The sequence below is a fragment of the Strix uralensis genome, unplaced genomic scaffold (assembly GCF_047716275.1).
Source record: "Strix uralensis isolate ZFMK-TIS-50842 unplaced genomic scaffold, bStrUra1 scaffold_319, whole genome shotgun sequence".
NCBI lineage: Eukaryota > Metazoa > Chordata > Aves > Strigiformes > Strigidae > Strix > Strix uralensis.
Window position 1 is genome coordinate 1 of NW_027436914.1, and position 22,705 is coordinate 22,705.

Below are 22,705 nucleotides of genomic sequence, written 5' to 3' on the forward strand. Positions count from 1 at the left end.
CGTCCCCCCCCTCTTGTCGTGTCCCCCCCCCTTCCCCCTGCTTTTTCCCCCCCGTTTTCCCCCACCCTTTTTTGCTCTTTTTTGCTCTTCTTCTTTGCTCTTTTTTGCTCTTTTTTTTGTCTTTTTTCCCCCCCTTTCCCCCCCCTTTACCCCTTTTTCCTCTCTTTCTCTTCTCTCATTTTTCTCTTTTTTCTTTTTCTCCCTTTTTCTCCCTTTTTCTCCCTTTTTCTCCCTTTTTCTCCCTTTTTCTCCCTTTTTCTCCCTTTTTCTCCTTTTTCTCCCTTTTTCTCACCTTTTCTCTCCTTTTTCTCCCTTTTTCTCCCTTTTTCTCCCTTTTTCTCCCTTTTTCTCCCTTTCTCCCTTTCCTCCCCTTTCCTCCCCTTTCCTCCCCTTTCCTCCCTTTTCCTCCTTTTCCTCCCTTTTCCTCCCTTTTCCTCCCTTTTCCTCCCTTTTCCTCCCTTTTCCTCCCTTTTCTCCCTTTTCCTCCCTTTTCCCCTCCCTTTTCCCCCCTTTTCCCCCCTTTTCCCCCTTTTCCCCCCTTTTCCCCCCTTTTCCTCCCCTTTTCCCCCTTTTCCCCCTTTTTCTCTTTCCCCTTTCTCTCTCCTCTCTCTCCTTCCTCTTTCCTCCTTTTTCCCTTTTCCTCTTTCTTTTCCCACTTTTTTTTTCTCTTTTTGTCCCCACAGCATCACCCCTTCCCAAAAATACACGACCCGCAGCAGCCGGGGCGAGGTGGTGGCCTCCTTCGGCTCCACCCAGGGCCCCTCCTGGAGCGGTCGCGGCGCCCACAGTTGCACCCCGAAACTTTTTGGTCCCCCGGAAGAAAATTTAACCAAACCCTACAAATTCATGTTCCAGAAAGCGCTTGACATCCGCGAAGGTGACGCCACGACCCGCGGCGGGGCGGGGTTGGGAGGGTTCAGGGACGTGACTCCCCCACCCTACACGTGCCTGGATTTGGCGGGGGAGGGGGGGGAACCCCGTTTTCGGGGGGTTTTGGGGTGCGGGTGACGCCTGTGTCCCCCCCCCAGCGCTGTCGTGGAGGATCGAGGAGCTCGGTGACGCGCTGAAGAACCACCATCACCTGGACGACTTCGCCTCGGTGTTGCTCCCAGCACAGGTCACCCCAAAACCCCACAGCTGCTTCTAGAACGAACCTCGTAGAATTTTGAGACAAAACCAGCTGGTTTTGGGGTTGGTTTGTTTTTTTTTTTCCCCCCCCCCCCCCCCACAGGAACCGGTGACAGTGCTGGGCCAAATCGGTTGCGACAGCAACGGGAAGCTCAACGCCAAATCGGTGGTGCTGGAGGGCGACCGGGAACACTCCTCGGGTGGCCAAATCCCCCTCGACCTCTCGGAGCTGCAGGAATATTCCCTCTTTCCCGGCCAGGTCGTGACGATTTTTGTTTGTTTTTTTTTTTTGTTTTTTCCTCGTTTTTCTCCCCCAAATTTGAAACCTGACGCCGTTTATCTTTAGATCGTGGCGCTGGAGGGGACCAACAACACCGGGAGGAGGATGGTGGTTTCAAAACTCTACGAGGTGACGCGGGGCGGGGGCTGCGAACGGGTTCGGGGCTGGTTTTTGGGGTGAAAAAAGCAGATTTTGGAGGCGCTTTATGGTTTATCCACAGGGGGTGCCGCTTCCCTTCCACACGCCGCCGGAGCCGGCCTCAGGTGAGCCCCGACGCTTCCCCTGAGTTTTTCTTGGCTCATCTTCATCCCTTATTTCCCTGTTTTTTCCCCCATTTTCCCCCTGCACCAACTCTCAGCTCATTTTCATTCCTTATTTACCTTTTTTCCCCTTTTTTTCCCCAACAGCACCAGCTCTCAGCTCCTCCTTGCTCCTTATTTCCCTGTTTTTTCCCTCTTTTTCCCACCACTTAGACTCTTGGCTCATCTTTGTTCCTTATTTCCCTGTTTTTTCCCTCATTTTCCCCCTGCACCAACTCTCAGCTCATTTTTGTTCCTTATTTCCCTTTTTTCCCTTTTTTCCCCCTTTTTCCTATTTTCCCTTCTTTTTCCAACCACACTCTCCCAGCCCATCATCCCTCCCTCCCTCTTTCCCCTCCTTTCCCACCTCCATCAACTCTCAACAGCCGCCAAAAATCTCAAACCCCTCAACCTTCTTTTTTTTTTTTTCCCCCAAATCCCCTTTTTTCTCCCCAAAACCCCCATTTCTCCCCCCCCCCCGCAGAGCAGAGGATGGTCCTGGTGGCCTGCGGCCCCTACACCCCCTCCGACAGCATCGCCTACGACCCCCTCGCCGACCTCATCGAGGTGATCGCCCGCGACCGCCCCGACGTCTGCATTCTGGTGAATAAAACCCCCATTTTAGTAAAAAAATAAAAAACCCAATTATTTATATTAATTCAATATCAAACCAACCGCCGCCGTGGGAAAACACACCGTTTGCTTCAAAACCGCAAAAATCAGCGTAAAAAAAAAAAAAAAACGCCGCTGAGGAGAGAGGCCGCTCAGGCAGAACCCCAAACCACCCATTTTTCACCTTAAAGTGACAAAAAAAGCCCCGTTTTAGCAGCAAATCGTTGTTGAGCGCCGCAGCTTGTTAAAAAAACGTTGGTTTTATCATTTTTTTTTTTATCCGTTTTCCCTTTTTGTCTCTGTTTGTCCTCACCGCTTCGGGCTCGCAGGATAAAATTTAAGCTTAATTAAGGAGAATAATTAAAAAAATACCTTTTTTTGGAGAGTTTCACGGGGCTGGTGCGTCACGTCGCCGCTTGGAATTTTTTTTTTTCTGATTTTTTTTTTTTTCACCGTTTCTCCGCAGTTTGGGCCGTTCCTGGACGCTAAACACGAGCAGGTGGAGGTGAGGGAGGACGGAGGGGCTGGGCCGGGTGTTCCCCTAAAACCTGATTTTTTTCCCCCAAAAAAAAGGGGGAATTGTGCAAATGCTGTTGTTTTCCCTCAATTCTAGAACTGCCCACCTCCTGGGGCCCTTCGCGGAGGTTTTTCAAGCTCTGCCTGAAGACGATAATCGAGGGGACGCGGAGGTGGGGACCAATTACTCATTTCCACCGGCAGGTTTTGCCCAAAAACGCCTTTTTCTGCACCAAACCTGGTTTTACCCTCATTTTCCAGCTCCACCATCTCTCAGTTCATCGTCGCTCCCTATTTACCTGGGTTTTTCCTCGTTTTCCAGCTCCGTTATCTCTCGGCTCATCCTCACACCCTATTTCCCCGTTTTTTCCCCCATTTTCCCCAGCGCTGGCTCCCAGCTCATCCTCACACCCTATTTCCCCGTTTTTTCCCCCATTTTCCCCAGCGCTGGCTCCCAGCTCATCCTCACACCCTATTTCCCCGTTTTTTCCCCCATTTTCCCCAGCGCTGGCTCCCAGCTCATCCTCGTGCCCCATTTCCCCGTTTTTTCCCCCATTTTCCCCAGCGCTGGCTCCCAGCTCATCCTCGTGCCCTATTTCCCCGTTTTTTCCCCCATTTTCCCCAGCGCTGGCTCCCAGCTCATCCTCGTGCCCCATTTCCCCGTTTTTTCCCCCATTTTCCCCAGCGCTGGCTCCCAGCTCATCCTCGTGCCCCATTTCCCCGTTTTTTCCCCCATTTTCCCCAGCGCTGGCTCCCAGCTCATCCTCACACCCTATTTCCCCGTTTTTTCCCCCATTTTCCCCAGCGCTGGCTCCCAGCTCATCCTCACACCCTATTTCCCCGTTTTTTCCCCCATTTTCCCCAGCGCTGGCTCCCAGCTCATCCTCGTGCCCTATTTCCCCGTTTTTTCCCCCATTTTCCCCAGCGCTGGCTCCCAGCTCATCCTCACACCCTATTTCCCCGTTTTTTCCCCCATTTTCCCCAGCGCTGGCTCCCAGCTCATCCTCGTGCCCTATTTCCCCGTTTTTTCCCCCATTTTCCCCCGCGCTGGCTCCCAGCTCATCCTCGTGCCCTATTTCCCCGTTTTTTCCCCCATTTTCCCCAGCGCTGGCTCCCAGCTCATCCTCGTGCCCCATTTCCCCGTTTTTTCCCCCATTTTCCCCAGCGCTGGCTCCCAGCTCATCCTCGTGCCCCATTTCCCCGTTTTTTCCCCCATTTTCCCCAGCGCTGGCTCCCAGCTCATCCTCACACCCTATTTGCCCGTTTTTTCCCCCATTTTCCCCAGCGCTGGCTCCCAGCTCATCCTCACACCCTATTTCCCCGTTTTTTCCCCCATTTTCCCCAGCGCTGGCTCCCAGCTCATCCTCGTGCCCTATTTCCCTGTTTTTTCCCCCATTTTCCCCAGCGCTGGCTCCCAGCTCATCCTCACACCCTATTTCCCCGTTTTTTCCCCCATTTTCCCCAGCGCTGGCTCCCAGCTCATCCTCGTGCCCCATTTCCCCGTTTTTTCCCCCATTTTCCCCAGCGCTGGCTCCCAGCTCATCCTCACAACCCTATTTGCCCGTTTTTTCCCCCATTTTCCCCAGCGCTGGCTCCCAGCTCATCCTCACACCCTATTTCCCCGTTTTTTCCCCCATTTTCCCCAGCGCTGGCTCCCAGCTCATCCTCGTGCCCTATTTCCCTGTTTTTTCCCCCATTTTCCCCAGCGCTGGCTCCCAGCTGGTCCTCGTGCCCTCCCTGCGGGACGTTCACCACGACTTCGTTTACCCGCAGCCGCCGTTCGTCTGCCCCGACCTGCCCAAGGACGACAAACCGGTAACGACCAATTCCGCTTTTTACCCCAAAACGCCCCAATTTCCACAAAAAATTCCCCCCTTTTTTTTCCCGCGCGCGTTTTTCCATCCAGCAGCGATTTTATTTTTTGGCCCAAAATACCCCTTTTTGGGGGGCAAATACCAACGAAGGGATTGGGGAGCTCATTAGCCCACGGCTCCCCAAAATGTGTTTTTTGGGGCATATTTTGGGGTTTTAAGCAAAGCTCAGCTTGATTGTGGCATTTTAGGGCAGGTTTGGGGTGGTTTGGGGCAGATTTAGGCTATTTGAGGAAAGCCCAGCGTGACAACAGCGTTTTGGGGCAGATTTTGGCATTTTGGGGCATTTAAAGAAATCTTGAGTGTGTTGGGGGCGTTTTAGGGCAGGTTTGGGGTGTTTGAGGAAATCCCAGCAAGATTGCAGCATTTTGGGGCAGGATTAGGGGCGATTTGGGGCATTTTGGGGCAGGTTTAGGGGCATTTTGGGGCAGGTTTAGGGGCAGGTTTAGGGGCAGGTTTAGGGGCAGGTTTAGGGGCAGGTTTAGGGGCAGGTTTAGGGGCAGGTTTAGGGCAGGTTTAGGGGCAGGTTTAGGGGCAGGTTTAGGGCAGGTTTAGGGGCAGGTTTAGGGGCAGGTTTAGGGGCAGGTTTAGGGCAGGTTTAGGGGCATTTTGGCTCCAATTTGGGGCATTTTGGCTCCAATTTGGGGCATTTTGGCTCCAATTATTTGGGGCATTTTGGCTCCAATTTGGGGCATTTTGGCTCCAATTATTTGGGGCATTTTGGCTCCAATTTGGGGCATTTTGGCTCCAATTTGGGGCATTTTGGCTCCAATTTGGGGCATTTTGGCTCCAATTTGGGGCATTTTGGCTCCAATTTGGGGCATTTTGGCTCCAATTATTTGGGGCATTTTGGCTCCAATTATTTGGGGCATTTTGGCTCCAATTTGGGGCATTTTGGCTCCAATTATTTGGGGCATTTTGGCTCCAATTTGGGGCATTTTGGCTCCAATTTGGGGCATTTAAGGAAATCTGAGCGTGGTTGGGGGTGTTTTAGGGCAGGTTTGGGGCGTTTTAGGGCAGGTTTGGGGTGTTTGAGGAAATCCCAGCATGACTACAGCTTTTTGGCACCAGTTTGTATCATTTTGGGGCCAGTTTTGGGGCATTTTGGCACCAATCTGGGGCATTTAAGGAAATCTGAGTGTGGTTGGGGGCATTTTAGGGCAGGTTTGGGGTGGTTTAGGGCAGATTTGGGGTATTTGAGGAAAGCCCAGCAAGACTGCAGCATTTTGGGGCAGGATTTGGGGCATTTTGGGGCAGGATTTGGGGCATTTTGGCACCGATTTGGGGCATTTTGGCACCAATTTGGGGCATTTTGGCACCGATTTGGGGCATTTTGGCACCAATTTGGGGCATTTTGGCACCAATTTGGAGCATTTAAGGAAATCTGAGCGTGGTTGGGGGCGTTTTAGGGCAGGTTTGGGGTGATTTCGGGTCTGTTTTTTGCCAGCGGGTTTAGCAAAGCCGCTGCCCACCCCGGCGTCACCCATTTTTACCCCCTCCCCAGCGCGTTCACTTGGTGTCGGACCCCTGCACCCTGGACGTCGACGGCGTCGTGCTGGGCCTGACCTCCACCGACCTGCTCTTCCACATGGGTGCCGAGGAGATCAGCAGGTGGGTGCTGCCGGGAGCCGGCGACGCCTCAGAGCCACAGTTTCCCGGATCCAGCCCCAAATTCCCGGGATCGGGGTAGGAACCCTCGTCTCCGGGGGTGTTGCCCCTCGGTTGTCTCCTCCGGTGGCTCCTTCCTCTCCCGGCACGTGGTGGGGAGGTAGAAGCTGCCCCCACCCCTGGGCGACTACCAGGTTGTTAATTAGGCTGCGTTAATTAACCGGTAAGCTTTTTTTTTTTCCCTTTTTCTCCCTTTTTTTAACCATTTTACAGCTCGTTTTTTCTTGCAGCTCATCGGGGATCTCGGACAGGTTCACGCGAATCCTCAAGCACATCCTGACGCAGAGGAGGTGAGGTACAAACACCCGGGCGAACCCAAAAAGGACCTTTTTTGTGGCCAAACGAGGGAAATCCTGTGCTGTTCTCGCTGTCTTCCCCTTTAAAGTCATTTTTTTCACCTTAAAAACGTCCTTTTTGGGTTTGACAACCCTTTAAAAACAGGATTCAGAGGGTTTTAGCACTGTACGTCCTCTGGTCTTCCCCAGCCGCCCTCAGAGAGCGCAGATACCTGGAAACAGCCAAAACAAGCAGAAATAACTCTTTTTACCCCAAAATTATCTCCCGCTTGTGTCCGAGGCTTGTTGCTACAGGCGGAAGGGTTGTTCCTGGCTGCGGTAACACCTTTTTTTTTACCTTTCCCTGCCCCCCCCGGCAGTTACTACCCGTTGTACCCCCCCTCGGAGGAGCTGAACATCGACTACGAGAACCTCTACAGCTACGCCTCGTTACCCGTCACCCCGGACGTCCTCGTTACCCCCTCGGAGCTGCGGTACTTCGTTAAGGTCAGTCGGTGCACAACACCTGCTGAAATACCCCCCCCCCCCCCCCCAAAACCCCGCTTGTGTTTTGCCATATTTGGGCAAAACCCCGTTTTGTGGCATCAATAAAGCTTGTGCGACTGTAGCCGGGCGGCTGTGGCGACTGTAGCCAGGTGGTCACGGCTGTCGGCATCGGCTGTAGCCGCGTGGCTGTTGGCATCCTCGGTGGCTGTAGCGGGGTGGTCGCAGCTGATCCCGGTGACTGGAGCTGGGCAGCTGTTGGTAGCCGCAGCGGCTGTAGCCAGGCACTGGCAGCTGTAGCCACGCACTTGCGGCTGTAGCTGGGTGACTGGAGCTGTCAGCAGCAACTGTAGCCCGGTGGCTGTAGCTGGGCAGCTGTTGGTAGCCGCAGCGGCTGTAGCCACACAGTCTGAGCTGGCCCTGGTGGCTGTAGCTGCGTGACTGTAGCTGTCAGCAGCGGCTGTAGCCCAGCAGCCACAGCTGTCCCCAGTGGCTGTAGCGGGGCAGCTCTTGGCGGCCCCGGCGCCTGTAGATGGATGGTTGTGGCTGTTGGTGGCCCCAGTTGTGGCTGTTGGTGGCCCCAGTTGTGGCTGTTGGTGGCCCCAGTGCCTGTAGCCAGGTAGTTGTGGTTGTTGGCAGCCCCAGCGCCTGTAGCCGGGTTGTTGTGGCTGTCGGTACACCAGCGGCTGTAGCCAGGTGGGTGTAGCTGTCGGCGGCACCTGTAGCCAGGCAGTTGTGGCTGTTGGTGGCCCCAGTGCCTGTAGCCAGGCGGATGTAGCTGTTGGCAACAGCTTTAGCCGAGTGGGTGTAGCTGTTGGCAGCGCCTGCAGCCGGGCAGTTGTGGCTCTTAGTGGCCCCGGCGCCTGTAGCCGGGTGGGTGTAGCTGTTGGTGGCGCCTGTAGCCGGGTGGTTGTGGCTGTTGGTGGCCCCAGCGCCTGTAGCCAAGTGGGTGTAGCTGTCGGCAGCGCCTGTAGCCGGGCAGTCGTGGCTGTTGGTGGCCCCAGCACCTGTAGCCGGGCAGTTGTGGCTGTTGGTGGCCCCAGCGCCTGTAGCCGGGCGGGTGTAGCTGTCAGCGGCACCTGTAGCCGGGCAGTCGTGGCTGTTGGTGGCCCCAGCGCCTGTAGCCGGGCAGTCGTGGCTATTGGCAGCGCCGGCACCTGTAGCCGGGCGGGTGTAGCTGTCGGCAGCGCCTGTAGCCGGGCAGTCGTGGCTGTTGGTGGCCCCGGCGCCTGTAGCCGGGCGGGTGTTGCCCCCCAGCCCCGTGGCCACGGCTCCGCTGTTCCCACAGGACGTCCTGGGCTGCGTCTGCATCAACCCCGGGCGACTGACGAAGGGCCGGGTCGGGGGCACCTACGGGCGCCTGTACCTGCAGCGGGAGGCCACCGCGGGCCAGCGCCGGAGCCCCTGCGTCGCCGCTCAAGTGGTTAAAATCTAAATGGCCGCGGCCGAGACTCTCGAAGAAACAATCGGACTCGATTTTCTTCGCGGCAACAAACGGTCAAAACCACCCGATTTCGGTTAAAAAAAACCCCAAAACCACCAAACCAACAGCCAAAACGCTCGTTCGTCCCCGCGCCCGACTCCTTCCCCGGCGCCGTGGAACTCTGCTCATTATTAGCTAATTATTAAATAATCAATTAATTAATTAATTAACGATCAGCGCGAGGCGGCCGGGTGACGGGGTGGTTTCGCAGAAGCTGCATCAGCCGCGACGCCGGGGGTTGTTTTTTGGGCTGAAAACGTGGCGATTTGGGTGACGGCGTTTGCGTTGAGCTGCCTCGTTAAGGGACTCTGAGGTTAATTAGTCCAAGAGCAATTAATTTACAGGTGCCTGACGGGGGGGGGGGCGGGGCTGTGCTGTTTCTTCGGTGAAGGGCGCCGCAGCAAAAAAAAAATCAACGTCGGGGTTGGGGTTGAACCATTTTTTCCTGCTTTTCGCCTCAAATTTGTGACGAGGAATTAATTAATGCTAATTAATTAATGGTAATTAATTAAAATACCACCTCTCTGCTCAGCTCTCACTCTCCCGGTGTTTGTTTCGCTCCGATACCAGGGGAAAAAAAAAAAGGGGTTTTGCTGGAAAAAAAAAAAAAAAGGTAAATTTGATGCTGAAAAAAGGGAATTTTGTAACTTTCCCCGTCGCGGGGTCGTTACAGTCGGGGCGCGTCTCCCTTCGTTAATTTTCTACTTAATTACCTGCTTGGCCTAATTACGGGCCCCTCCGGAAGCGGCCTGTTTATCTTCTCTCGCCCTTGGGACTTCGGGTGTATTTTGGGGTAAAACCGGGGGAAAATGGGGGCGGAGGAGGGAGATCCCCTTGCGGGTGTTGGGTGTTGACTCCGGCTGGGTGGGATTTGCCCGAAAATCCCTGTTTTCTCCCCAAATATCAGCGTCGTGGTCTTCAACTGGCGCATCTCGGCCTCGGTTCCTCCTCGGATTTTTTTGCCGATTTTAGCGCTTTTCACCCCAAATAAAACACTGTTTTTTTCCCCAGTGTGGGTTTTTTTTTCTGCTTTTCTTCAGTTTCCACCTTTTTTTATTTTTTCACCTGTTGCAGGACGGGACCAAAACCCCCATTTTTTTCCCCAGTTTTGGCTTTGATGCTCCTCATCCAGCCTCAGTTTCCCTCAGAAAACCGCGGGGTTTGGTTAAAACACGAGCACTTCGTTTGGCTCTTAATTAATTGATCCCCGAGGCCCAATTAGCGATTCCCCCCCCCCCCCCCCCCGCTCGCCTGTTCCTGGAGCGGTTGAGGTGGGTTTTGGGGTTGTTTATCAACTTTTGATTAAACTTTTAGTAAATTTTTTTTTTTTTGTAATTTTGTTGATTTTTTTTTTGTACTTTTGTTGATTTTTATTTTTTATTAAATGTTTTTATTTTTTCTATTCGATGTTTATTTTTTAAACTTTAATTTGTGGTTTTTATTTTTTGTATTTTTAATTAAATTTTTCTTTGTCACATTAAATTTTTATCTCTATTTTTATTTGTTTTTTAATTTTTATTTTCATGTAATTGCTGGTATTTTGATTTTCTAAGTTTATATATTTTTAAATTTTTAATTTTGTTTTTATTAATTTTTTATTAAACTTGTATTTTATTGTTTTTATTAAATTTGTGTTTCAGTTTTTATTAAATTTATATTTTAACTTTTATTCAAGTTGTATTTTAATTTTTAATGAACCTGTATTTTTATTTTTTATTGAACTTGTTTCATTCATTTTTTTTGAACTTGCAGTTTTATTTTTCATTTAACTAGTATTTTAATTTTTAATTGAACTTGTATTTTTATTCATTTTTAATTTACTATTTTTATTTTTATTGAACTTGTATTTTCATTAACTTTTTATTGAACTTGTATTTTTATTAATTTTTATTGAACTATTTTTATTAATTTTTAATTTAACTAATTTTTATTGAACTTGTATTTTTATTTTTAATTTAACTAGTATTTTAATTTTTAATTGAACTTGTATTTTTATTCATTTTTAACGATTTTAATTAATTTTTATTGAACTTGTATTTTTATTTTTAATTTAACTAGTATTTTAATTTTTAATTGAACTGGTATTTTTATTCATTTTTAACTATTCTTATTAATTTTTATTGAACTATTTTTATTAATTTTTAACTATTTTAATTAATTTTTATTGAACTTGTATTTTTATTTTTAACTAGTATTTCAATTTTTAATTGAACTTGTATTTTTATTAATTTTTATTGAACTGTTTTTATTAATTTTTAATTTACTATTTTAATTAATTTTTATCGAACTTGTACTTTTATTCTTACGGAACTTGTATTTTATTTTTATAAAGTTTTAACGTTTATTGACTCTTTGAACTCTCCCTTTACCCGACTCCTGCTGGTTTTTTCTCTTTTCTATTCATTTTCCCCCCAATTCCCTCCCCATTAAACCTTTGACCCTTTTTAATTCCCCCCCCCCCGCCCCCCCCCTCGCGCCCCCCGCCCCTCTCCGGCCGCGCGAGGCGCCACCACCGCTGAGCAGAATCTCCAAACCCAACGAAACCCCCCCAAAACCCCCCCAGGAGCCCCCCCGAGGGCCCCGCGCAGGGGTGGGGCTTGGCCGCGGCCCGGCCCCGCGGTGGCTGCGCAGGCCCAGGGACCGCAACGCGCCGCGGCCTCGTCCCGCTGCTCCGGCCCGGTGAGACCCGCGGGGGGGCGCGGAGGGGGACGGGCACGCGCGCACACACGCTCCATTTTAGGGGAAAAACGCGTGGATTTGGCCAATTCCCCCCAAATCGCCGCCGGGATTTGGGGAGGGGAGGGGAGGGGAGGGGGGGGGGGCACTTTATTTTCATGCAATTAAGGCCGGTTTTGGGTCCCCGTCGCATCCCCCAGCCGCAATTTAAAGCGCGGAGGGGGGCGGGGAAGGATTCCAGCCTTTTTTTTTTTTTTTTTTTTTTTTGTAAATTTACGTTTTTCTCCCCAGAAAACAGAAAAACCAGGAGCCCTCCCCCCGCGTCCCCCTCCCCGCACCCACCGGCCTCCCTTGACCCCCCCCTGGGGGCGAGTTTTTCCGTCTGCGCCCACCTGAAATTTGGGGTCCCCGAAATAGCCCAAAATCCTCAAAAATAGCCCCAAAAAAATCCCCAAAATAGCCGCTGTGTTTTCCGAGAGGCTGGATCCTGCGCTGGGATTTTCCAAGCAGGGTTTTCTCAGTGCGAGCAGCGATTTCTAAATTAAAATATTCTTTAAAAAATAATTAAAATTTTAAAAAAATATTAAAAATTAGTATATTTATATATAAAAAAATGCGGATTTTAAGGAGTTGCTGCGGACGCTGGAGCGACCTGTGCCCTCATCCCACCCCCAACGTCCCCGCCCGGGAATTCCCGGCGCTCGCTCGGGTGGGGCTCGGCCGGGAGGAGCCACCCCCAAGAGTTGTTTTTCCTGGTTTTAAGCCTTTTTTTAAATTTTTAAAATTTTTTTAATATTTTTACCCTCATTCTCTCTCGCCACGTATGTGGCGCAACCGGGGGGAAACCGAGGCACGTGGAGGGGTTTGGCTACGGTTGAAGCCGCCGCGGTTGCCCGCCGGCGTTTTCCTCACCCTCCAGTTTTCCTCCTCAGATTTCCCGTTTTTGGTGAAAATCGGCGTTTTCCTGGTGTTCCCCCTCGTCCCGCCGAGGGGTGAGAAATAAATCCCCTCATTGAACCCGTTTTTGGCTTCTTTTGCGATAATCGGGATGATCCGGGGTAAATCCTGCCCCTCGCGCGTCACCCCGCCCACCCGCAAAGGGCTTTCGGCATCGCGCCGGAATTTCCCAATTTCCTCAAAAAATCTGTAATTCTCAGCCCCAAAAGGTCGTCGTTCCCCTTTTTCCGCGCCCCGACGCGCCTCCGGGGGGGACAAAACCCCTTTCCCAGGCGCAAATTTTGAGGCGAGGAATTTCTCTGGGCGCTGAGAAAACTTCTCAAAAATTCGCAAAAATTTGGAAAAATCGCCAAAATTTTCAAAAATTCTCAAAAATTCTCAAAAATTCTTGTAAAATTCTTTAAAAGGCTCAAAAAGGCTTAAAAAGGGCCAAGAGGAGGAGGGGTGGAAGGAAGTGGCTTCGTTCTCCGCGGTGGTTGGTCACTCACTTGATTTTCACACGGAAAATGAATTTAAGTAGAAATAGCTGAAAATGGGCTAAAAGTAGGAAATTTTGGTGTAGCGAAGGCGTAAAATGGTGAAAACGGGTGGAAAGGAACCGAAGTTTTGTGTAGCGGTGTTTAAATGGCTGAAAACGGGCAGAAAAAAAAAATATATATAAATTTTCAAGTTGCTGAAAATGGGCCAAAAAGAAACAAAATGTTTGTGTCCCAAAACTGAAATTGCTGTAAACGGGTAGAAAAATAAATTTTCACTAGTGAGGCATAAATTGCTGGAAAGGGGTGAAAACGAAATAAAATTTCTGTGTATTGAAGCTGAAATTGCTGAAAATGGGGGAAAAAGAAATTCTGCGCACCGAAGCCGAAATTGCTGAAAATTGGGGAAAAAGAAACAATTTCTGTGTAGTGGAGCCGAAATTACTGAAAATGGGGGGAAAAAAATAGAATTTCTGTCCACTGGAGCCAAAATTGCTGAAAATGGGGGAAAAAGAAATAGAAATTCTGTATAGTGGAGCCGAAATTGCTGAAAATGGGAGAAGCAAAAAAAAATAGAATTTTTGTGCACTGAAGCTGAAATTGCTGAAAATGGGGGAAAAAGAAGCAAAAATTTCACGTGGCGAAGCTGAAATGTCTTTAAACAGGCCAAAACCTGTAAAATTTTTCATGAACCGAAGCCTAAATTGCTAAAACCAGGTGGAAAATAAATAAAATTTTGTGTACCAAAGCCAGAATTGATGAAAATGGGACAAAAATAAATAAATTTTACTCCGGGGGGGGGGGAGGGGATCAAAAAGCCAAATTGGGGGAAGGGGGGAGCGTCCCGGAGGTGGGCGTCAGCGGAGACGTTAATTGGGTTGAAATCAGCCGATTTCGTAACGCCGCGACGCTAAAACGAGGCCCGGGTTGAGCCAAAACCCCTCGGATTTGCGCCAAAACGGCCGATTTCCCCCCGTTTCTCTCTTCCCCAACGAGTCTCATTTTTGCGATTTTTCTTCCTTTTTAACGAGTTTTTAGCCACGGTACCAGCCCACGACGAGCTCGTCGGCGCTGGAAAATGCCGGGAAAAGGGATTTTAAGGCTTTTTTGGCTCAAAAAACCCCAAAAAACGCTATTCCCGCCGCTTTTGGGGCCCGCTGACCCTTTTTTGAGGTTTTTTGACTTATTTTTCCCCCCCCCGAGCACAAAGGGAGCGGTGCAACCCGCGGCCCGGAACTTTCCCGGCGATCACACGCGGCCTTTGTCCCGGCCCAGTGGGACGCTGAGGAAGAGGAGGAGGAGGAGGAGGAAGAAAGGGGAAGAAATTGAGGTGAAAACCAGCGATTTCCGTTCAGCGCCGGCGGAAGATTTGAACCGAAGCTCCGGCGCGATCCGGGCGGAGAAACAAACCCCCCGGCGCGACCCGTCGGCATCATCCCGACCCCCCAAAAAATTCAATATTCAAAAATTCAATATTCAAAAATTCAATATTCCCAACAGCCTTTTTTTTTTTTTTTCCCTCCAAACCCCCAATTTTTTGTAATTTCAGGTTTTTTCGCTTCCCTCGGCGCCGCTCGCCCGGATTTCGCGCGGCCGCCGCGTTTAATCCACCCGGGATTAACGAAGCTGAATTCCACCGCGTCAGGGTTTTTGGGGGTTTTTTTGTTGTTTTTTGGGGGGTTTTTGTGCCCTCGGGAGCGTCTCCGGCTGTAGCGGCGCCGTCGACAGGCGGGGAGGGGAAAATGGTGGTTTTTGGCACCAAAAAAAGACATTTTAGGGAAAAAACAAAAAAAAAGCGAGCGGCGGAGACGGGATGAGACCGCGGCGCTCGGTTGTGGTTGCGACGGTTTTTTGCTTTTTTCCTTTTTTTTTTCCAATTTGCTTTTTTCTTTTTTCCTCACTTCTTTCCTTTTTTCCTAACTTGCTTTTTCCCTTTAATAACTCACTTTTTCCCTTTTTTTTCTAAATCGCTCGTTTCCTTTTTTCTTTCTATAACTGGCTTTTCTCCTTTTTTTCCTTTTTTCTTTTTTTTATAACTTGCTCTTTTCCCAACTTGTGTTTTTCCTTTTCTTAATAACTTGCTTTTTCCCTTTTTTTTATTTCCCAACATGCTTTTTTCCTTTTTCCCCAACTTGCATTTTTCCTTTTTTCCCCGATTTGCTTTTTTATTTTTACTTTTTTCCTTTTTTATAACTTGCTTTTTTCCCCCAACGTGCTTTTTTCCTTTTTTTCCCCAACTTTTTTCCTTTTTTTTCCCCCAACTTGCTTTTTTCCTTTTTTTCCCAATTTGCTTTTTTACTTTTTTCCTTTTTTATAACTTGCTTTTTTCCTTTTTTCCTCCAACTTGCTTTTTTCCCCAACTTTTTTCCTTTTTTCCCCCCAACTTGCTTTTTTCCTTTTTTTCCCAATTTGCTTTTTTACTTTTTTTACTTTTTTCCTTTTTTATAACTTGCATTTTTCCTTTTTTCCCCCAACCTGCTTTTTTCCTTTTTTTTCCCCCAACTTGCTTTTTCCTTTTTTTCCCAATTTGCTTTTTTCCTTTTTTTCCCAATTTGCTTTTTTCCTTTTTTTCCCAATTTGCTTTTTTACTTTTTTCCTTTTTTATAACTTGCTTTTTTCCTTTTTTCCCCCCAACTTGCTTTTTTCCTTTTTTTCCCAATTTGCTTTTTTACTTTTTTTACTTTTTTCATTTTTTATAACTTGCTTTTTTCCTTTTTTCCCCCAACTTGCATTTTTCCTTTTTTTCCCCAACGTACTTTTTTCCTTTTTTCCCCCCAACTTGCTTTTTTCCTTTTTTCCCCCAACTTGCTTTTTCCCCCAACTTTTTTCCTTTTTCCCCCAACTTGCATTTTTCCTTTTTCCCCCCAACTTGCCTTTTTCCTTTTTTTGCCCCCCAACTTGCTTTCTTCCTTTTTTTTTTTTTTTTTTAAATTTTTTTTCCCAATAACTTTCTTTCCCCCTCCTTCCCCCGCCAGCCCCAGCCGCCGTGTCCCCACCAAGGCCCCGCCGGGGGCAGGTTTCGCCCGACGCCTGACGCGGTCGCTGCGGCGCTGACACCCGGCGGGGAGCGGCTGTTTCCCACCACCCGCCCGGGTTTGGGCTGGTTCTCAGTGACGGGAAAACCACAACCGGGGGAATCGCTCGTCAGTTCGGGGTCAGGGGTCGATTTGAGGCGCGGAGCTCAGCGGTGGGGCTTTGGGGGGTGGTTTTGGGGTGGTTTCGGGGTGGTTTCGGTGGTGGTTTCACCGTCGGCCGTCGCTCCCCGGGTGCGGCTGTACCGGGAACAGGGTGTGGTACCAACAGCGTAACACGGGCCCGAAGCTGTTCCCGGGGTTGTTTTAGCGCGGCCGGACAAACCCTAAATCGAATAAAACTCGGATTTGGGTTCGCGGGCGACGGCAAATCGGATTCGGTTTTCCAGAAACACGCGGCGAGGGGCTGTTTTTTCCCCGAAAATTAGTGATAAAGGGTAAATCTCCAGCCCTTTCCGCTTGCTGATTTTAAAAAATAACGTTCAGCTGCCCAGAAACGTGTTTCACCCCTTTTTTTGTCCCACCGAGGCGTCTCCCAAGGCCGTGTGTGACGTTAAGGCCAAAAATGCCCTTTTTTGCCTTATTCCTCCCGTTTTTGTCCCGCCAAGGCGTCTCCCAAGGTTGCACATGACATTCTTAAGGCCAAAAATGCCCTTTTTTGCCTTATTCCTCCCTTTTTTCTGCCTGCCAATGTGTCTCCCAAGGCTGTGCATGACGTTCTTAAGGCCAAAAATGCCCTTTTTTGCCTTATTCCTCCTGTTTCTGTCCCACCGATGCATCTCCCAAGATTGTGCACATCATTCTTGAGGCCAAAAATGCCCTTTTTTGCCTTATTCCTCCCGTTTTTCTGTCCCACTGACATGTCTCCCAAGGCTGTGCGTGACGTTCTTATGGCCAAAAATGCCCTTTTTTACCTTATTCCTCCCGTTTTTCTGTCCCGCCGATGCATCTCCCAAGATTGTGCACAACATTCTTAGGGCCAAAAATGCCTTTTTTTGCCTTATTCCTCCTGTTTTTGTCCCGCCGAGGTGTCTCCCAAGGTTGCACATGACATTCTTAAGGCCAAAAATGTCCTTTTTTGCCTTATTCCTCCTTTTTTTTCTGTCCCACCAAGGCGTCTCCCAAGGTTGTGCACAACATTCTTGAGGCCAAAAATGCCCTTTTTTGCCTTATTCCTCCCTTTTTTCTGTCCCACCGATGCATCTCCCAAGATTGTGCACAACATTCTTAGGGCCAAAAAATGCCCTTTTTTGCCTTATTCCTCCTGGTTTTGTCCCTCCGAGGCACCTCCCAAGGTCATGCACAACATTCTTAAGGCCAAAAATGCCCTTTTTTGCCATATTCCTCCTTTTTTTCTGTCCCACCAACGTGTCTCCCCAGGCTGTGCGTGACGTTCTTTTGGCCAAAAATGCCCTTTTTTGCCTTATTCCTCCCTTTTTTCTGTCCCACCGACGTGTCTCCCCAGGCTGTGCGTGACGTTCTTTTGGCCAAAAATGCCCTTTTTTGCCTTATTCCTCCCTTTTTTCTGTCCCGCTGAGGCACCTCCCAAGGTCGTGCACAACATTCTTAAGGCCAAAAATGCCCTTTTTTGCCTTATTCCTCCCTTTTTTGCCTTATTCCTCCCTTTTTTGTCCCGCTGAGGCATCTCCCAAGGCTGCGCGTGACGTTCTTGAGGCCAAAAATGCCCTTTTTTGCCTTATTCCTCCTGGTTTTGTCCCGCCGAGGCACCTCCCAAGGTCATGCACAACATTCTTAAGGCCAAAAATGCCCTTTTCTGCCTTATTCCTCCTTCTTTTCTGTCCCACCGACGTGTCTCCCCAGGCTGTGCGTGACGTTCTTTTGGCCAAAAATGCCCTTTTTTGCCTTATTCCTCCCGTTTTTGTCCCGCCGAGGCACCTCCCAAGGTCGTGCACAACATTCTTAAGGCCAAAAATGCCCTTTTCTGCCTTATTCCTCCTTCTTTTCTGTCCCACCGACGTGTCTCCCCAGGCTGTGTGTGACGTTCTTTTGGCCAAAAATGCCCTTTTTTGCCTTATTCCTCCCTTTTTTCTGTCCCGCCGATGCATCTCCCAAGATTGTGCACAACATTCTTAGGGCCAAAAATGCCCTTTTTTGCCTTATTCCTCCCTTTTTTCTGTCCTGCCGTTGCATCTCCCAAGGCTGTGCGTGACGTTCTTAAGGCCAAAAATGCCCTTTTTTGCCTTATTCCTCCCTTTTTTCTGTCCCGCCGATGCATCTCCCAAGATTGTGCACAACATTCTTAGGGCCAAAAAATGCCCTTTTTTGCCTTATTCCTCCTGTTTTTGTCCCACCGAGGCACCTCCCAAGGTCGTGCACAACATTCTTAAGGCCAAAAATGCCCTTTTTTGCCTTATTCCTCCTTTTTTTCTGTCCCACCGACGTGTCTCCCCAGGCTGTGCGTGACGTTCTTTTGGCCAAAAATGCCCTTTTTTGCCTTATTCCTCCCGTTTTTGTCCCGCCGAGGCACCTCCCAAGGTCGTGCACAACATTCTTAAGGCCAAAAATGCCCTTTTTTGCCTTATTCCTCCCTTTTTTCTGTCCCACCGAGCCATCTCCCAAGGCTGCGTGTGACGTTCTTTTGGCCAAAAATGCCCTTTTTTGCCTTATTCCTCCCTTTTTTCTGTCCCGCTGAGGCACCTCCCGAGGTCGTGCACAACATTCTTGAGGCCAAAAATGCCCTTTTTTGCCTTATTCCTCCCTTTTTTCTGTCCCACCGAGGCATCTCCCAAGGCTGCGCGTGACGTTCTTGAGGCCAAAAACGCCCTTTTTTGCCTTATTCCTCCCCGCAGCTGCAAACCCCCAAGCCCCGAGCTCGTTCCGTGTCAGAGTTGAATGAATATGAGTAAAACGGGGGAAAAAAAACCCAACTTCCTTCCCCGTCCTGCCCGATTTATCTTTTCTTTGAGCTGGGTGTTGGGTGGGGCTGGATGACGCGGGGCCGTGGCGAGAGGGAATTGAACAAAATCTCCTCTTTTGGGCTCAAAAAGCTGCTTCCCAGCGCTCGGCTCCCCCAGGGTTGATCCCGGCGGCGGTTCCGGGTCCTTCGCGAGGGCCGAGGGCAGCGGCGGCGGCTCCGGGACGTGGCGGCGTTCGGGGGCTCCTCCTGCGCGTCAGAACTTGCTTTTCCCTTTTTTTTTTTTTTTTTTTAAAATAACTTGCTTTTTCCCTTTCCTTTTTTCCTAACTTGCTTCTCCCCCTTTTTATAACTTGCTTTTTCCTTATTTTCTAACTTTTTTCCTTTTTTTATAACTTGCTCTTTTCCCAACTTGTGTTTTTCCTTTTTTTTTCCAAATTGCTTTTTTCCTTTTTTCTCTTTTTTTTCCAAATTGCTTTTTTCTTTTTCCAAATTGCTTTTTTTCCCCAACTTCCTTTTTTCCAAATTGCCTTTTTCCTTTTTTACATTTTTTTCCTTTTTTAATAACTTGCTCTTTTTTCCCCAACATGCTTTTTTCCTTTTTCCCCCCAAGTTGCTTTTTTCTTCCCCCCCCCAACTTGCTCTTTTTCCCAACTTTCTTTTTTCCCTTTTTTTTTCAACTTGCTTTTCCTTTTATAACTTGCTTTTTTCCCCCAACTTGCTTTTTTCCTTTTTTTACTTTTTTCCTTTTTTAATAACTTGCTTTTTTCCTTTTTTATGTTTCTTTTTTCCTTTTTTCCCCCCAAGTTGCTTTTTTTTTCCTTTTTTTCCCCCCAAGTTTTTTCTTTTTTTTCCCCCAAGTTGTTTTTTTTTCCAACTTCCTTTTTTCCTTTTCTCCCAACTTGCTTTTTTCCTTTTTTCCCCCCAACTTGCTTTTTTCCTTTTTTTACTTTTTTCCTTTTTTAATAACTTGCTTTTTTCCTTTTTTCCCAACTTGCTTTTTTCCTTTTTTTTCCCCCAAGTTGCTTTTTTTTCCCCAAGTTGCTTTTTTTTCCAACTTCCTTTTTTCCTTTTTTCCCAACTTTTTTTTTTCCTTTTTTTTCCCCCAAGTTGCTTTTCCTTTTTTCCCAACTTGCTTTTTTCCTTTTTTCACTTTTTTCCTTTTTTAATAACTTCCTTTTTTTCCTTTTTTATAAGTTTCTCTTTTCCTTTTTCCCCCAAGTTGCTTTTTTCCTTTTTTTTCCCCCCAAGTTGCTTTTTTCCTTTTTTTTCCCCCAAGTTGCTTTTTTTTCAACTTCCTTTTTTCCCAACTTGCTTTTTTCCTTTTTTCACTTTTTTCCTTTTTTAATAACTTCATTTTTTCCTTTTTTCCTAATTTGCTTTTTTCCTTTTTTCCCCCAACTTCCTTTTTTCCTTTTTTCACTTTTTTCCTTTTTTAATAACTTCCTTTTTTCCTTTTTCCTAATTTGCTTTTTTCCTTTTTTTCCCCAACTTGCTTTTTCCCTTTTTTTCCTAACTTTTTTCCTTTTTTCACTTTTTTCCTTTTTTCCTAATTTGCTTTTTTCCTTTTTTTCCTAACTTTTTTCCTTTTTTACTTTTTTCCTAATTTGCTTTTTTCCTTTTTTTCCCCAACTTCCTTTTTTCCTTTTTTCCTTTTTTCACTTTTTTCCTTTTTTAATAACTTTTTTTCCTTTTTTCTAATTTGCTTTTTTCCTTTTTTCCCCAACTTCCTTTTTTCCTTTTTTCCTTTTTTCACTTTTTTCCTTTTTTAATAACTTCCTTTTTTCCTTTTTTCTAATTTGCTTTTTTCCTTTTTTCCCCCAACTTCCTTTTTTCCTTTTTTTCCTAACTTTTTTCCTTTTTTCACTTTTTTCCTTTTTTCCTAATTTGCTTTTTTCCTTTTTTCCCCAACTTCCTTTTTTCCTTTTTTCACTTTTTTCCTTTTTTAATAACTTCCTTTTTTCCTTTTTTCTAATTTGCTTTTTTCCTTTTTTCCCCCAACTTCCTTTTTTCCTTTTTTTCCTAACTTTTTTCCTTTTTTCACTTTTTTCCTTTTTTCCTAATTTGCTTTTTTCCTTTTTTCCCCAACTTGCTTTTTTCCTTTTTCCCCCCCAACTTGCTTTTTTCCTTTTTTTCATTTCCCAACTTCCTTTTCTCCTTTTTTTTTTTTTTAATTCTGCCCCAATAACCTCCTCTGCTTGCCCCCCCAGCCCGGCCGCCATGGCCACCAAGGTCCCCATCTACCTGAAGCGGGGCAGCCGCAAGGGCAAGAAGGCGAAGCTGCGCGACCTGCTCTCCTCCGACATGATCAGCCCCCCCCTGGGCGACTTCCGCCACACCATCCACATCGGCAGCGGCGGCCAGAGCGACATGTTCGGCGACGTCTCCTTCCTCCAGGGCAAGTTCCACCTCCTGCCCAGCTCCGACGGCCCCGCCGCCGCGCCGCCGCCCTTCCACTTCTCCCGCACGGCCACCATCTCCGGCTGCGGGCCGCCGCCCCCCGAGACCTCCTCCCCCCTCCTCAAAAACGCCATTTCCTTGCCCGTCATCGGCGGCCCCCAGGCCCTGACGCTGCCCTCGGCGCAGGCGCCGCCCAAACCCCCGCGGTTGCACCTCGAGGACAAAACCCCGCCGAGGCGGGAAGGCGACGGCGAGGAAGAGGAGGAGGAGGAGGAGAACCGCGGCGCCGCGCTGCCGCACCCCCGCGCCTCACCTTTCGCCGCCTCGACGAACGGCTTCGCCGAGGAGAAGGGCGACGCCGAGCCGTCCTTCCTCTCCCACGCCGGCTCCCTCCTCTCCCTCCACGTGGATTTGGGACCCTCCATTTTGGAGGACGTGCTGCAAGTGATGGAGAAACACCAAGGAGAGGGCGTGGGGGGATCCATACCCGATTCCAGCAGGCAGGAAATCTTGACGTGAACGCTCCTCGAGCTTAAAGACGGTGAGAAACGGAGCCTTTGGGGTTTTTTCCGCTATGACAATCCACACAATTACGGATTTTTCGGGGGTTTTGTGGTGGTTTTTTTCTCTCAAATTTCAGCTCCGGTTCGACTCCGCGACGGCGATTGCGTCGTTTCCTCTCGTGGAACGGGGACGTGAGTTCCCCTCGGCGCCGCTCCCCCGCCGGCTGTTCCCTCCGAATGGGGAGGGGGTGGGGGAAAAAAAAAAAAAAAAGAAGAAAAAACCCCCAAAACGAACGACCCTACAAAGCCAAGACGAAATCGCCGCTCGCCTGCACCAACGTCGGCGACGGATCGAACCGTAGGACCGAGCCAACCGGTAGAAAACGGGACGTGGCGCCGTTAGAAACGTTTGTGGCGCGGGACGGGATGAAACGGCGGCGCTTGAATTCCCAAATATCTCAGTCGGGAGGATTTTTGGGGGCTTTCGGGGTGGTTTTGGTTTGGTTTTTTTGTTTGTTTTTTGCTTGAAGAGGGGCTGCGGTTTGCACTCGCGGCGGGACGCGCGCTGGCTGCCGCCCACCCGCCTCAAGGTGATGTCGAATGTTCAGCCTTCGACTGAAATTTATTCTCGTCAAGGTGACGTCGAATGTTCAGCCTTCGACCGAAATTTATTTTTTTTTTTTAAGATCCCACAAATCGGTAAATTAGAGGTGACGCGGCACCGGGCCTTGAGGTTGCGTCGCGGAGAAGCTAAAAAAAAAAAAACCCAACAAGCCTTTGGGGGTTTTAGCAACTCAATCCGCGGTTGGAGCTTGGGGTTGGAATTTAAAGGCGTAAATAAGATGCAAAAAAAAAACCCCAAGAAAAAGCCAAAAAAATAAAAATAAATAAAGGGAAGTGAAGGGTGAGCGACCGGCCGGGCGGATTCCTGCGCGTCTCCATCAATCGCGGATTGTTTGGCCGGACGGAGGAACGAGGGGGTGAAACGCTTTGGTGGGCAGAAAGGAATGTGAATCCCTTCTGCTTTTTAAAAAAGAATAAAATTGACAAAAAAAACCAAAAAAAAACCCCCCAAAAAATTCCCTGGAAATGCCAATTCTGCCAACATCGGGGCGAAAGACCTTCGCGCGGGCTGCGAGGGTTTTGCTTC

At 48.5% G+C, this 22,705-nt stretch overlaps 2 protein-coding genes across 7 annotated transcripts; both read left to right on the forward strand.

The window, feature by feature from the left end:
• Window positions 1–683: 683 nt before the first annotated feature.
• On the forward strand, window positions 684–9,167 carry POLA2 (DNA polymerase alpha 2, accessory subunit; the record flags this gene model as incomplete). Its single annotated transcript, XM_074857812.1, is given in 14 exon segments — window positions 684–877; window positions 1,029–1,117; window positions 1,232–1,387; window positions 1,475–1,537; window positions 1,629–1,671; window positions 2,192–2,310; window positions 2,786–2,824; window positions 2,933–2,936; window positions 2,939–3,008; window positions 4,542–4,650; window positions 6,211–6,317; window positions 6,605–6,664; window positions 7,030–7,156; window positions 8,442–9,167. Coding segments are annotated over 14 exon segments (1,327 nt in total), but the record flags the coding sequence as incomplete, so codon positions are not given.
• A 1,958-nt stretch (window positions 9,168–11,125) lies between these two features.
• On the forward strand, window positions 11,126–22,463 carry CDC42EP2 (CDC42 effector protein 2). Of its 6 annotated transcripts, none has more exons than XM_074857807.1 (3): window positions 11,271–11,315; window positions 13,949–14,075; window positions 20,863–22,463. In XM_074857807.1, the coding sequence occupies exon 3, from the start codon at window positions 20,873–20,875 to the stop codon at window positions 21,569–21,571; it is 699 nt and encodes a 232-aa protein (XP_074713908.1). In that variant the 5' UTR covers window positions 11,271–11,315; window positions 13,949–14,075; window positions 20,863–20,872; the 3' UTR covers window positions 21,572–22,463. The 6 variants fall into 6 exon arrangements, with proteins under 6 accessions (XP_074713906.1, XP_074713908.1, XP_074713910.1 ...); XM_074857809.1 differs by having other exon boundaries at window positions 11,272–11,315; window positions 13,956–14,075; XM_074857805.1 differs by lacking the exon at window positions 13,949–14,075 and having other exon boundaries at window positions 11,126–11,315.
• The last annotated feature ends 242 nt before the right edge of the window (window positions 22,464–22,705 follow it).

Excerpts from the sequence above, each read along its gene's own strand:
- CDC42EP2 (XM_074857805.1), top strand. The coding sequence starts at position 20,873 with ATGGCCACCAAGGTCCCCATCTACCTGAAGCGGGGCAGCCGCAAGGGC.